This window comes from Trichechus manatus, unplaced genomic scaffold (assembly GCF_000243295.1).
Source record: "Trichechus manatus latirostris isolate Lorelei unplaced genomic scaffold, TriManLat1.0 scaffold00208, whole genome shotgun sequence".
Taxonomy (NCBI): domain Eukaryota; kingdom Metazoa; phylum Chordata; class Mammalia; order Sirenia; family Trichechidae; genus Trichechus; species Trichechus manatus.
In genome coordinates this window covers 3203276-3216409 of record NW_004444144.1, presented here as the reverse complement: position 1 = coordinate 3216409, position 13134 = coordinate 3203276, and the positions used below count along the sequence as shown (strand labels likewise).

The following is a 13134-nucleotide window of genomic DNA, read 5'->3' as shown; positions in this document are numbered from 1 at the left end:
GAGCAGTGAGACAGGGGGACCTCATACCATCAAGAAAGCAGTGCCAGGAGCACAGCGCATCCTTTGGACCGGGGTCCCTGCGCAGAGATGCTCCTAGTCTGGGGGAACACTGATGAGAAAGAAGGCCGAGAGAGAGAAAGCCTTCCCCTGGAGCTGACGCCCTGAATTTGGATTTTAGCCTACTTTGTGAGGAAATAAACTTCTCTTCGTTAAAACCATCCACTTGTGGTATTTTTGTTATGGCGGCACTAGATAACTAAGACAATAACTGAGGAAGCGTTAACATCTGCTTCTGGTCCTTTGAGCACCCCTTAAATTGCCTTGCCTCGTGTACTAACCTTGGTTTCTAACAACTTTGAATTTTCGAATTCCCTGCACGTTTAAGGAAGAGTTAAACCCAAATTTCACCCTAAGCACTCAGAAAAGGGTTGTTCTGGGTGCACTTACTACTGCTGAGCAACAGACAGCTACATTCTTGGATTAGACTATGCTGAATAAGGGGTCATGAGAAAATGTTGTGGGTCAAGTGCTGGCTCAGTGGGCTCAGCTAAGTACCTGATCCTGGGCCACTGGATGGGACAACAGGAATTTGTGACCTGAGCAACTGCCTCCACTGAGCTGTGCAGCAGAGCCCAACCTAGCCAATACTATCACTCATGGCCCATTACTGCCCTTCGCTCCCAGCTCTCCCAGCTGGAGACCCACAACCACAATACTTGTGGCATTGCTATTCTTGACTATGAGACAGAACCTGTTACATCAGCCCCTCCTACTCCTGGATTTCTCAAAAATGATCCATCTATCAGTTTTCAGGGGCCCCTGGTAGAGCAGTGGTTAAGAGCTCAGCTGCTAACCAAAAGGCTGGCAGTTTGAATCTACCAGCCACTCCCTGGAAACCCTATGGAGTGGTTCTACCCTGTCTTATAGGGTCACTATGAGTTGGAATCCACGGTAACGGGTTTGGTTTTGGTTTGATCAGTTTTCAGACCAGAAGGTAGAAGATTAGACTATAAAATCAGATGACAAGATCAGGGCACCTAGAGCCCATACTTGCTAAAAGGAAATAGCTTTCCATACTTGCTTTTTGTAGTAAAGTTTGGTCCTCCACAAGTACTCTAACACTAACTTCAGAAAAGGGACATCGGTTTACTCTTCCTTCCACCAGGGCAGAGTGGTCCTGTGAGAGAGACAGACAGGTCTGCCTACGTTGGTAACAGCGCATCCTCAATACCACACCAACTAAGATTGTTACCTTCTCCTAATAGCTCCAGACTTCCTGGATCAACCCTATGGAACCCAAGACTTCACAATACCAGATCTTTGGGGCTCATAAAAACTGGATCAAAAAGTGTGACAAATAGCAGCTCACCTCCCAGTCTCCTAGCCCTTTGGGATTGCTCATTCTGTGCAATGCCCCTGCCATCCTACAGCTTCTAATGAAGTAGATCCTGAAAGCCTATCATGCATATGTGTAGGCATGTGTGTAACACACGTGCACATGTGATCTCCACATCTATTCACCAGGCCCAGACTCCTACAGACCTTGTTTCAGATAAGCTACAACAGACTATCATCATCTTTGAGCCAAATATGCATTCTATATAAGGAAATTAAATTCCTGACCACACTGTGTTCTGACAAGGAATCTAAATACGGTATCAGTTGTACTGAAATAGGTGGCTGCTAGAATAATAAAGCATATATATCAGTTCCTGGGGTTGTCATGGGCATTCATTTACTCAAACAGCATCTGGGGAACAACTATGGCCAAGTCACAATGCCAGATTTCAAGGATAAAGGTTGAGTAAGAGAGTCTCGGTCCTCAAAAAGCTCACAATCTATCTAGACTAACAAAAAAAAGCAGGTTATAAATGCACAGTATAAAAAAAGTACTATGATAGGAATAGGTCTTGGGACATTTTGGGTAGATAAACTCCTCCATCTCAAGGTAGAGAGGTCTGTGTGGGTTGGGGAGGATGGGGAAGGTTCAAGGAAAGGAGTCCTTATCAAGGCTATCTCTAAATTGAGCCCTGGACTATCAGCAGTTCACTCCTGAAATGCTCAATATTTGGCCTCCAGCCATCTAAAGAAAGGAAAGAGGTTTGTCTGATCCCCGGCTGTGACTTCTCTGCAACTCAAAATCCCATTCACTTCTGCTCCATCCTAGTCAACCCAACCCAACCTGCCTGATATCATCAAAACCAACACCTGCACCTGCACAGTAGGGATCAGCCAGTCGCAGGAAGTCCCAGACAAGAACCTTCTCACTGTTCGTCTCAGTCATCTAGTGCTGCTCCAACAGAAATACCACAAGTGGATGGCTTTACAAAGAGAAATTTATTCTCTCACAGTCCAGTAGGCTACAAGTCCAAATTCAGGGCATCAGCTCCAGGGGAACGCTTTCGCCGTTGGCTCTGGAGGAAGGTCTGTGTCATCAATCTTCCTTTGGTCTGGGAGCTTCTCTGCGCAGGAACCTCAGGTCCAAAGGACACGCTCTGCTCCCGGCACTGCTTTCTTGGTGGTATGAGGTTCCCATGTGTCTCTGCTCACTTCTCTCTTTTATATCTCAAAAGAGATTGCATTAAGACACTAATCTTGTCAACCTCATTAGTATAACCTCATCACAGTGATAGAATTTATAACACATGAGGAGCTCATATATAATCTCATCATAGTGGTAGAGTTTACAACACGTAAGGAAATCACATCAGATAACACAATCATACAATACTGGGAAGCATGACCTAGCCAAGGTGCTACACACATTTTTAGGGGGACACAATTCAATCCATGACACTGTTGTATGCCTCCTTTTCTGAAATACTGCTCTTGGCCATACAGGCCAATCAAATGAGATATGCTGACATGAAAATGGTCTCTGAAACCCTGAGAAAAACCTTGAAGAGTCCCAGTAAGCCATGATGGTTCACCGTAATCACCACAAATGCCTTTTAATCCCAGAAACTCACCCCACACCAGAACGAGAACCTGCCCTATCCCTGACCCTTTACACCAAACATGCTCTCTCTCCTGCCTGCTGTAAGGAGGACCTAAAAGCCTGCTGTACTTTATAATCCTCCTCACATGTACTGCCCAGGATCTTACTCTCTTGACTCAATGTTCCACCTTCTCATATCTGCTTGTCTCCTTCAACTGATGACCCTTTCAGATCCCATTCTTTGGTTTCCTAATCTCAGTTTTCTGCCTGACTCTCTGATGGACATATTACCTTAATTTCTGCTTCATCTACAGCTTCAGGTGACATATACTGAAGTCAGGACCCCAGAGCACACTCAGAGACCAGACGAACCTTCGTCTCCAGCAACTCCATGCTACTATGACCATCTAACAACTGGTGGATATATTTAAGGTAATACTGTTATTAAATCAATGGTGAGTCTTAAAATTGATGACATCATCATTGTTGTTCAGTGCTGTTGAGTCAATTTCAACTCACAGTGGCCCCATGTGACAGAGTGTAACTGCCCCATAGGGTTTTCTAGGCTGTAATTGCCCCGTCTTTCTCCCACAAAGCTGTTGGGTGGGTTCAAACCGCCAACCTTTCAGTTAGCAGCCAAGTGCTTATAACCGCTGTACCAGCAGGGCACACAGAATCAAAGAAATACAGTAAGATCTGCAAAAGCCAGAATCTGTGTAAGGTGGAAACCTGTCAGAGAAGGAAAACTCATATACTTTCCACTAAAATGATTACTTCAGCCTAATAAATATTCCCTGAAAAGTGGAACCTGCGGGACACGGATAGAATCAGAAAATTGTTGGTATTACAATCCTGATACAAGAAAGTACAATGCGAAAGCCGGAAGTAGTTCCAAGAAGTACAAGTAAAAGTGAATTTTACCTATATCTTTGTTAGAACAGTATATGCACGCATCTGTACATAATTTGAATAAACATGCAAATCACAAAAAATGGTTTCGTTTCTTTTCCAGTCCTATAAAATCAAAAAGAAACACTTTCCGGGTGTTTGTGAGGTACGATTCTTGATAAACAGTGATAGGAAAGTGGTAAGACTGCACCCTGTCGAAGGCGGAAAACTTGCGAGACCTGGAAAAACACGGAAGTCCCATCAAGTTGCAGCCCTCACAGGTTTCACTGTACTCTCTTTTTGCTGTTTGTTTGCATTCAGAGGGAAATAATGCTAAATATGCTTAAATTCCAAGTAAAACTCACCAAATTTTAAACAATATGTCATTCCCCTCATTCCCCCCTACTTTATACAATCCAAGGCCCAGAGTCTCACAGGCTGAAAGCTCCCCGTAAAAGCAGCCTTCCCCCATTCCCACCTCTGCACCTCCTCTCGCAACCCTCCCACCGCTCTCTTTAATGTGGGCAGTAAAGAGTGTCAGCTGCCAGCTGCTGTAAACATTAAATCAGGCCAGACTAACTCCTTGCATTTCCTTTCCTTCCTTCATTTCTCCTCTTCCCACAAAATCAATGCAATGCCGTAAGTAACAAAAAACAGTCTACTCTGCTTCTGCTGTAGAATCCAAAGTGGTTCACAGTGCAAACCTTCAATTGTCTGTCAAGTGCTTACAGAGGCTCAATCAGAACAGCCCATCTTTTGGGTTTAAATACAAACCTGAACTCTATGACAAAGCCACCAAATAACTAAAGTAAGCTACTTCCTGCAGTTAAATTTAGAACATAGAGTGCACACTGGTGGCCGAACCTTGCAAATTACCTCTCATGTTTCAGTTAGAGATTCACTGGACTCAACTTCCTAAAAATGTAATTTCACTTACATTAATCCATATAAATCACATTTAAATAAAACATTGTACAGTGAAGAATCCCTAAGACTTCATATGGCATTCATGACTTGTGAACACAATGGGGCGGGGGTGGGGGGCAGGGGTTGTAGAGAATCTGAGATTAAGAAGAATGGAACCTGAAAACACTTTCATGTGGTATAGCACAATGTATGTGAACAGGTGCACAAATTTTGTTACTCTATTACATTATTTCTAAGTAAAATTACTTTAAGTTAAATTTATTTCAAGATTATTTCAAGTATCACTGAAATACTTTCAGAGCCCTGGTGGGGCAGTGGTTAGGTGCTCGGATGCTAACTGAAAGGTTGGTGGTTCGAATCTTCTGCAAAGATTACAGCCAAGAAAACCCCATGGGGCAGTTCTACTCTGTCACATGGGGTCAATATGAGTTAAAATTGACTCAACAGCACCTAACAACAACTGTAAATTCCTTGAGTGTAAAGACCATGTCTTGTTCACCCTGGTGTCTCCCATGGTATCAGGTACAATGCGTTACACAGAGGAGATGCACAGGAACTGTTGTTGATTTGACTAAATTTCAGGAAAAGAGACAGGGTCTACACAAGAAACATTCACATCATGCTAAATACTGTAAGTTCTTTCTCTTTTTATTGAGAATTGAAGGTTGTCAATCTCAAGCTGCCAATTACCAGGAAAGAGAAAAAAAAAAATCTACCTCTATAATCATAAGTTTCCTTAAAATTCATATGTAGACTGCACAGAAGTCCAGCCCTAAATACTACCAGTAGTTGCCAAAGCCACAGGAGTACAGCACAAATACCATGCTGACCTATTTTTTTTAATATATAAAGAAATCCAGATGCAATAATACAAATTGACTGTTTCACTACATGACAAAAAGAATAGAGTTGAGAGCAAAACACACCACACGTAGAGTTAAATGCAGTGACAGACCTGAGAGGGTTTTCAAAATGTGTAACAGTCAAGGAATTAACTGGAACAACATGAGAAGCCAACAAGAAGACCAAAAACCTAACAGAAAAATGGACAGGTCAGAAAGAAACACAGCTGACAACAAATGGTAAATCAGCATATGATGAGATGTCCAACTTAACTACTAATAATAAAATAAGCATTAAATTAAAATTAAATATTAGGGCAGCAGGAAGGCCTGAGGCTGGTCATCAGCAAGAAGTGCCCGATGGTACAGTCCGTGGCTGCCATGTCCTGGGCAACCTCCAGGAGATGTGGTGGAGTCACCTTCTCTTCAGGTTCTTACCAATCTGCCAGGTTAACCTTGAGACCGCATCCCAGAGCAGCTGAGAGCATGTTGGTGTTGCTGCTATCGTTGTTTGTTGCCAAATCATGGCGACCCCATGTATGCAGAGCAGACCTGCTCCATATGGTTTTCAAGGCTGTGACCTTTCAGAAGCAATCGCCCAGCCTGTCTTCCCAGGCACCTCTGGGTGTGTTCAAACCACAAACCTTTCAGCTAGTAGTCGAGCACTTAACCATCTGCGTCACCCAGGGACTCCAGTTGAGAGCATAGCCCCAGGGATCAGAGAGGTCTGGGCTTAAGTTTCTTCTCTGCTGCTCACAGGCCATGTGACCTGGGGTGGGTCTTTTGTCCCCCCTCAGCGTGTCTCCCCATCTGTAAATGGGATAACAGCTGCCCTTGAGGAGGCTGTGACATTGATATGAGATAAAAGCCTGTAAATTAGGGAGACTGGTACACTCCTAAACTGGGTTCACAACTCTAAATGAGCACGAAGATAAGTCGTTTCCGAAAAACAAAAACATATAGTTCATACTTTAAAATCAAAAGAGTCCAATCAGAAATGTTTTATCTATGTTTCCATGCACATCCTGTATGTTTAGGTATAAATATACTCATCAGAGTGTACATATAATGTGTAATATGCACATATATAATTGTAAATTTTTAACATAAGAAACATTTTTAAAAGTACAGCCTCACTGTAAAATGGGGAATTAATAAGAATAGTATCTATCTCATAGGCTGATATAAAAACTAACCTAGTTAATACTGTAATATATACAGCACTTAGAAAAGTACCTAGGATACAGTAAGCGCTTTACCACTATTAGCTATTTTATAATCATTGTTATCACCAATCACCAATATAGAACAAGCAGACCAAACTGCTTTGAGATGATCATTGTGCCAGGTTATCTGCTGGGTGCTAAGGACTCAGGAGTGAACAGGATAACTCAGGCCCTACCCACATAAAGCTTCCTGCCCCGTAAGGGAGACAGACATTAAGCAGAGAAACACAAAACAACTACGAAAATATAAACAGCAATAAAGGCTATGAAGGAAAGGGGCCAAATAATCTAAAACAGATGTGCTTTCCATAGGGGTGACAGATCTGTACCAATCATCTACATACTGAGTCTTCTTCCCCACACAGAGTAACATCATTTACAAAACGGCTAATGGGATTAACAGCGCAATCTATGGCAAAGAACACTGGCCCAAATGGGACTCAAACCATGGCCTTGTGTGACCAAGTACCATGTTGCTAACTAATAACCTGAGACTTTGTTCATGAAAATAGTCCTTTTCCAACTCGCCTCTCAAACTGTCTCCCTGTTACTCATTTATTCACGTGTACATTCACTCGTTTAACAAACATATACTTATCAATCATCTGTAATATACAGGCCAATACAGTTCCCACCTATAAGGACCTTACAACATAGCAGAGTAGCCTGGCAGTCCCCTATGCCCAAATAAGCATTCAAATACAAAATATCTATTTAATATTGGCTTACAAATGAAGCTTAGTTGGCTGTAAGTACCATTATTTCACCAAATCTAAAACATAACTGGTTTTAATAAGTACCATTATGTTAAGTACAAATAAGAAAGAAAAAAAAAAGTTGGCAATTTATCATTAAATACCATCCATTATAAGGCACATTCCAATTTTATAAATGTAAAAAAACATGGGTTTAAAGCAACAAAATGCCTGTCCTTTGGTGAAACGAAATCATTCCCCTATACTTAAGACAAATTATTTAAAAAATCCCTAATTATGTGTCTCTGGGAGAAATACGAGATGAGAAAATCAAATCACTTTCTCATGACTACACTGGTACACTTAGAACAAGGCCAGTTTGTATTTCTGCAATAAAGATTTGGTTCCTTGATGCAATAGCTACAGATGCTATTATCAGAATCACCTCTGTTGAGTGTGCCCTTTTCCAAACCACACTTACAAATGTTTCCTTGATGCTGAAAACAGGCCAACACAACTTGGCAAATACATGGCAAAGGCAGATGGCACCTTTGGGCAGGGTAGTCACCTTTTCAACAAACCACTGAGACTGTCAAAAAGTCCCAGCTTCAAAAAAGGAGGCTCAAAAGTATCACACAGGAAGTTATTAGTGGAAAGGACACAGAACAGAGCCAGGAGACCTGGATTCTAGTACCCCTTCTGATATTAGCTAGGAAACGTAACCTTTCTGGGTTTTATTTCTTCATTCACCAAACAAAGGTGTAGGACCAGTTGGACTTTAAGTCTCAGTTTCTGGCATTAAAATACCATAATTCTGAGGTTCAAAAATACTGGCTCTTGTTCCCTATTTATTTTAGAAGACCCAACTTACAGGAACTTCTGGCTTAAATGACCTTGCATTGCTTTATGTTTCTTGAAAAACTTCACTATCTCAACTTCAAAGGTGCTTCTAAAATCCTTAAAAAGCTTTCTCATGGAATAAATCTTTCTCAGTTTTCATTTTATTTTCTCTCCCCACTTCAACGAGATTCTTTATCTTCTCTCACACGCTATAAAAACTGCTTCTTTGGCTCAGGAATTTCTAAACATTCAGGGCTGCACCCAACAGGACTCTGGACAGAATCTACAAGCTATGTTTCTGTATGCTTTTTGTTTCTAACTCAAATCAATATTGCAACACTTACGACCTGCAGCACATAATGTACCATCAATTGGAATTTAAAAGAACAAAGGGGAAAAATTCCCCAGTGTGTAGTGTTCTATTAACTTCAGAGTCTCAGTAATTTGTGACTGCCTAAAAAAAAGTCTGCAAAGTGATGTTGCTGTGGCTGCTCTGCAAATGGGCTTAGAAATGTGGCACGAGAAAGAGAAGAATTTGGGGATTTACAGGTTTTTATACATGAAACACGGTAGGCTGAAACCCTTTTAATATAGGAGAAGCCTTGGTTTACATCTCAAATCTCTCAGATCCTTAATAAGAAGTTAATCTCATGACTTGCATAATTGAAGACCACTCCAGCAACAGAAAGCTAAACAAGATGATTTCTTAAGACCTCCTGGTCCTGGAAGACTAGGAAGAGAGAATTTCCATTTCCATGGGAAGAGAACTGTTAGGTATTGCTAAAGGTAGATTAAAGAACCTGATCTTTTGGATACACTTTCTTCTCTAGACTCTCCTCCTACTAAGACAGCAGAGCTATGTAATGCTGGGATCTTTCAGAACTCATACTCACACGACCCCAGGAGAGAAGAACAGGTTGGCAACTCCTTCCTGGGCTTTCCCACCACAGTGGCTGTACTGGCTTCTCCTAAATCCTAATCCACACCCAATTCAAATTAAAGCAGTTTAGGCCAGCACCCAATACACCTCATTCCTGCTGCTCAAACACTGCTGACCGGAGTGATTGTTAAAAAAAAAACCAAACCTGTTGCCGTCGAGTCGATTCTGACTCATAGGGACACTACAGGACAGAGTAGAACTGCCCCAAAGGGTTTCCAAGCAGCAGCTGGTAGATTCAGACTGCTGACCTTTTTATGGTTAGCAGCCAAGCTCTTAATCTAATTGGGTATAACTAATCTCTTTTTCTCTCCTACATAAGGAATCCTCAATTGTCCTTTAAGTTATACAATAAAAATCTCCAGAAAACCTTTCCAACCAAAAGCAACTCTTTCCCATTTGTCAAAGTTATCCAGACAGCCCTCTGTCCTCCCAACAACAAAAAAAATCCTTTGCCATTGAGTCTATTCCAATTCATAGCAACCCTACAGGACAGAGTAAAACTGCCCCATGGGGTTTCCAAGGCTGTAATCTTTACAGAAGCAGATTGCCACATCTTTCTCCCTCTGAGAAAGATGCCATGGAGGAACTGCCGACCTTTGGGCTAGCAGCCAAGCTCTTAATCACTGCACCACCAGTGTTCTTTTCTGTCCTCAAGTGTACTGGTAATTAAATGTAGCTATTGAGTATACAACGTTATCCACAATTTGTTATGATCCACACAGTCGAATGCCATTGCATAGTCAATAAAACACAGGTAAACATCTTTCTGGGATTCTCTGCCTTCAGCCAAGATCCTGTACATAGACCAAGAGGCAGTTATTCAAACAGAACAAGGTGATACTGCATGGTTTAAAATCAAGAAAGGTGTGCTTCAGGGATGTATCCTTTCATCATACTTATTAAATCTGTATGCTAAGCAAATAATCAGAGAAGGTGGACCATATTAAGAAGAACACTGCATCAGGATTGGAGCCTCATTAACAACCTGTGATATGCAGATAACACAACCTTGCTTGCTTAAAGTGAAGAGGACTTAAAGCACTTACCGATGAAGATCAAAGACCACCGCCTTCAGTATAGATCCAGTATAGATTACAACTCAACATAAAACAAAAATTCTCACAACTGGACCAGTAAGCAACATCATGATAGATGGAGAAAAGACTGAAGTTGTCAAGGATTTCATTTTACTTGGATCCACAATCAACATCCATGGAAGCAGCAGTCAAGAAATCAAACGACGTATTGTATTGGGCAAACGTGCTACGAAAGACCTCTTTAGTGTTCAAAAGCAAAGATGTCACTTTGAGGACTAAGGTGCACCTGACCCAAGCCATGGGATTTTCAATCAACTCATATGCATGTGAAAGCTGGACAATGAATAAGGAAGACTGAAGAATTGATGCATTTGAATTATAGTGTTGGTGAAGAATACTGAATATACCATGGACTGCCAGAAGAACAAACAAATCTGCCTTGGAAGAAGTACAGACAGAACGCTCCTTAGAAGCAAGGATGGTGAGACTTTGTCTCACGTACTTTGGACATGTTATCAGGAGGGACAAGGTCCTGAACAAGGACATCATGCTTGGTAAAAGGTCAGTGAAAAAGAGGAAGACCCTCACGAGATGGACTGACACAGTGGCTGCAACAATGGGCTCAAACACAGCAACAATAGTGAGGATGGCGCAGGATCAGGCAGTGTTTCATTCTGTTGTATGTAGGGTCACTATGAGTCAGAACCAACTCAACAGCACATAAGAACAACACTGAGTACACATTCGTGGTACACTTATAGAATGTAATCCTCTCAAGGAAGGAATTAAGTCTCATCCAATATTCAGTACAAGCACCAGAATTAGGAGCAAACTGAAAGATAGGAGGGAAGACGAAAATTAACTTTAGTTAAGTATCTAATACATACCAGGTGCTTTATATAAACTGCTTATTCTGTACAGCGAACTCAGATCACCCTATACTTCATCATTTCTAAGATGCACATTTTTTCACTTTTTAACACCTTTTAAATCAGAATGACAACCAATGGTGTGTGTCAATTTTAAATAGCAACTATTTTCAATGTTAATGATAGGCAAAATAATGGTACAAATGCCAAGTGTTGGTGTTTCCAATTAATTAAAATATGTTATTATCCTTCCCACTCCATGGAATTTGAAATGAAAGTTGAGAAATAAATTAAGTGCCTACAATTAATACTCAAACTGTAAAGGACTAGCCAGACCTCAAACCCTGATGTGACTGATTCCAAAGTCTCTTTCAACTACAACCTACCTACAAACACAGACTTTGAACATAGCAATAATTTTCAATACTCAGCACTGCTCAAAGACTAGCAGGCTTGGGTGTTAAGTTTTCAGGAACTGAGGGGGCTCTCATGGCCTGGTGGAGACACTACAAATAAGTTGGTTAAAGTCCCAGCCAACCCTAAACTTCTAAGCGTCCTCTGGGCTATGCTAACTGAGTGCAGAACCCATCGTTCCTCTGACCCTACAATCCACAGGAAGGACAATTCTAAGTCTACTACCCTTCTGTACATGGGACAGCCTCACCCCCAAGTTTCCTACTCAAGAACTCTTCTCCTATCTCTCAGTACAGATATTCACGTTCCGAACTAATCTGAACCTGGATCACCTCACTCCTCAATGCTAAGCGGGGCCAGTCTAGAGGCCACCCCCCACCGTGCAACTCATCAAGTCTGCAGGGCTCCCAGACCCAAGACCTGGCTCAGCTACCACCACTCCCAACCCCCATCCACATCAGCCGCCTAAGCTTCGGGTGTAAGCCATGCTCCCCCCATCACACACATATACAGCAAAACTCCTTCCACTTGAGAGAGCCCCCGACCAGGATCTGGAGCCCCCGAGGTTCCGCGGCTCCCGGACGCCCTCCCATATGCCGCCCGGGTGGGCTCAGCCGCGGCCTGGGCCAGGACTTTAGCGTGGTGGGCCCAGGAATCCGCGGAGGCCAAAATGAGAAAGTCCCGGACAGACTCACCGAGGAAATAGCGTGTCAGGAGGCGGGAGGCGGCAAGGCCGCTGCTACCGGAGGCCATGATCACAGCGGCAGCACCTAAGACTGCGGTCATCCACCAATGACACTCCCAGGCCCCCCGGGGACCTGGCAGGGGCTGAGGCACGAGGAGAAGGAGGGTGACTAGAGAAGTCGCCTGAACGAATTTCCATACTCAGGGGACTCTTCATGAAGCAATGGGGCTCAAAGGTGGACGTGAAAAAAGCGGCTTAACACAGGCGGGGACAGCAGCTTGGTTCTTTCCCGGAAATGTGGATTTGATTAGACATTAATTATACCGGCAGCTAAGGGAAAACCCCACACGAGATTGGTTGGCGGTTAGCATTGTGGGAAATGTAGTTTGGTGGTCGCGACTTGTTTGTAGTTTAAATTGGGACATGTGGGAAACGGTGAAAGGAGATAGTCAACTCGAGGAGGTGAGGGGCAGGAGGAAAAAAGGAGTGAAGAAACTGAAGTGAGGTGCGAAGAGCAGTGCCAGAACTTTCCGTGTCCTTAGACCAATCCTCCTGTATCTTCACTTTCCTAGTTTGGCCTTTGGAAAGTATAATACTCTTCCCCACCTACCCTTGTGGGCCGCAGCAAGGACTCAGGAGGATTAAGGGTGGCAACGGTGAATGTGAGCTTCCAGTGAGGGGAAGGAGGAGACTAGAAAAACCAAAAGCTACTTTACCCAAAACCCATTGCTATGGAGTTGATTGGATTTGTACTCATAGCGACCGTATAGGACAGGGTAGAACTGCCCCATAGGGTTACCAAGGCTGTAAACCTTTATGGAAGCTGCCTTTCT

At 42.7% G+C, this 13134-nt stretch overlaps 1 protein-coding gene across 1 annotated transcript in view; it reads right to left on the bottom strand.

Moving 5' to 3' along the window:
- SUCLG1 (succinate-CoA ligase GDP/ADP-forming subunit alpha) overlaps positions 1-12499 on the bottom strand; it is a 45258-nt gene extending 32759 nt beyond the window's left edge. Inside the window, 2 exon segments of the mRNA XM_004388249.2 lie at positions 12312-12426; positions 12428-12499. Of these exon segments, the coding sequence (XP_004388306.2) occupies positions 12312-12426; positions 12428-12499 (187 nt within the window).
- Positions 12500-13134: the final 635 nt, after the last annotated feature.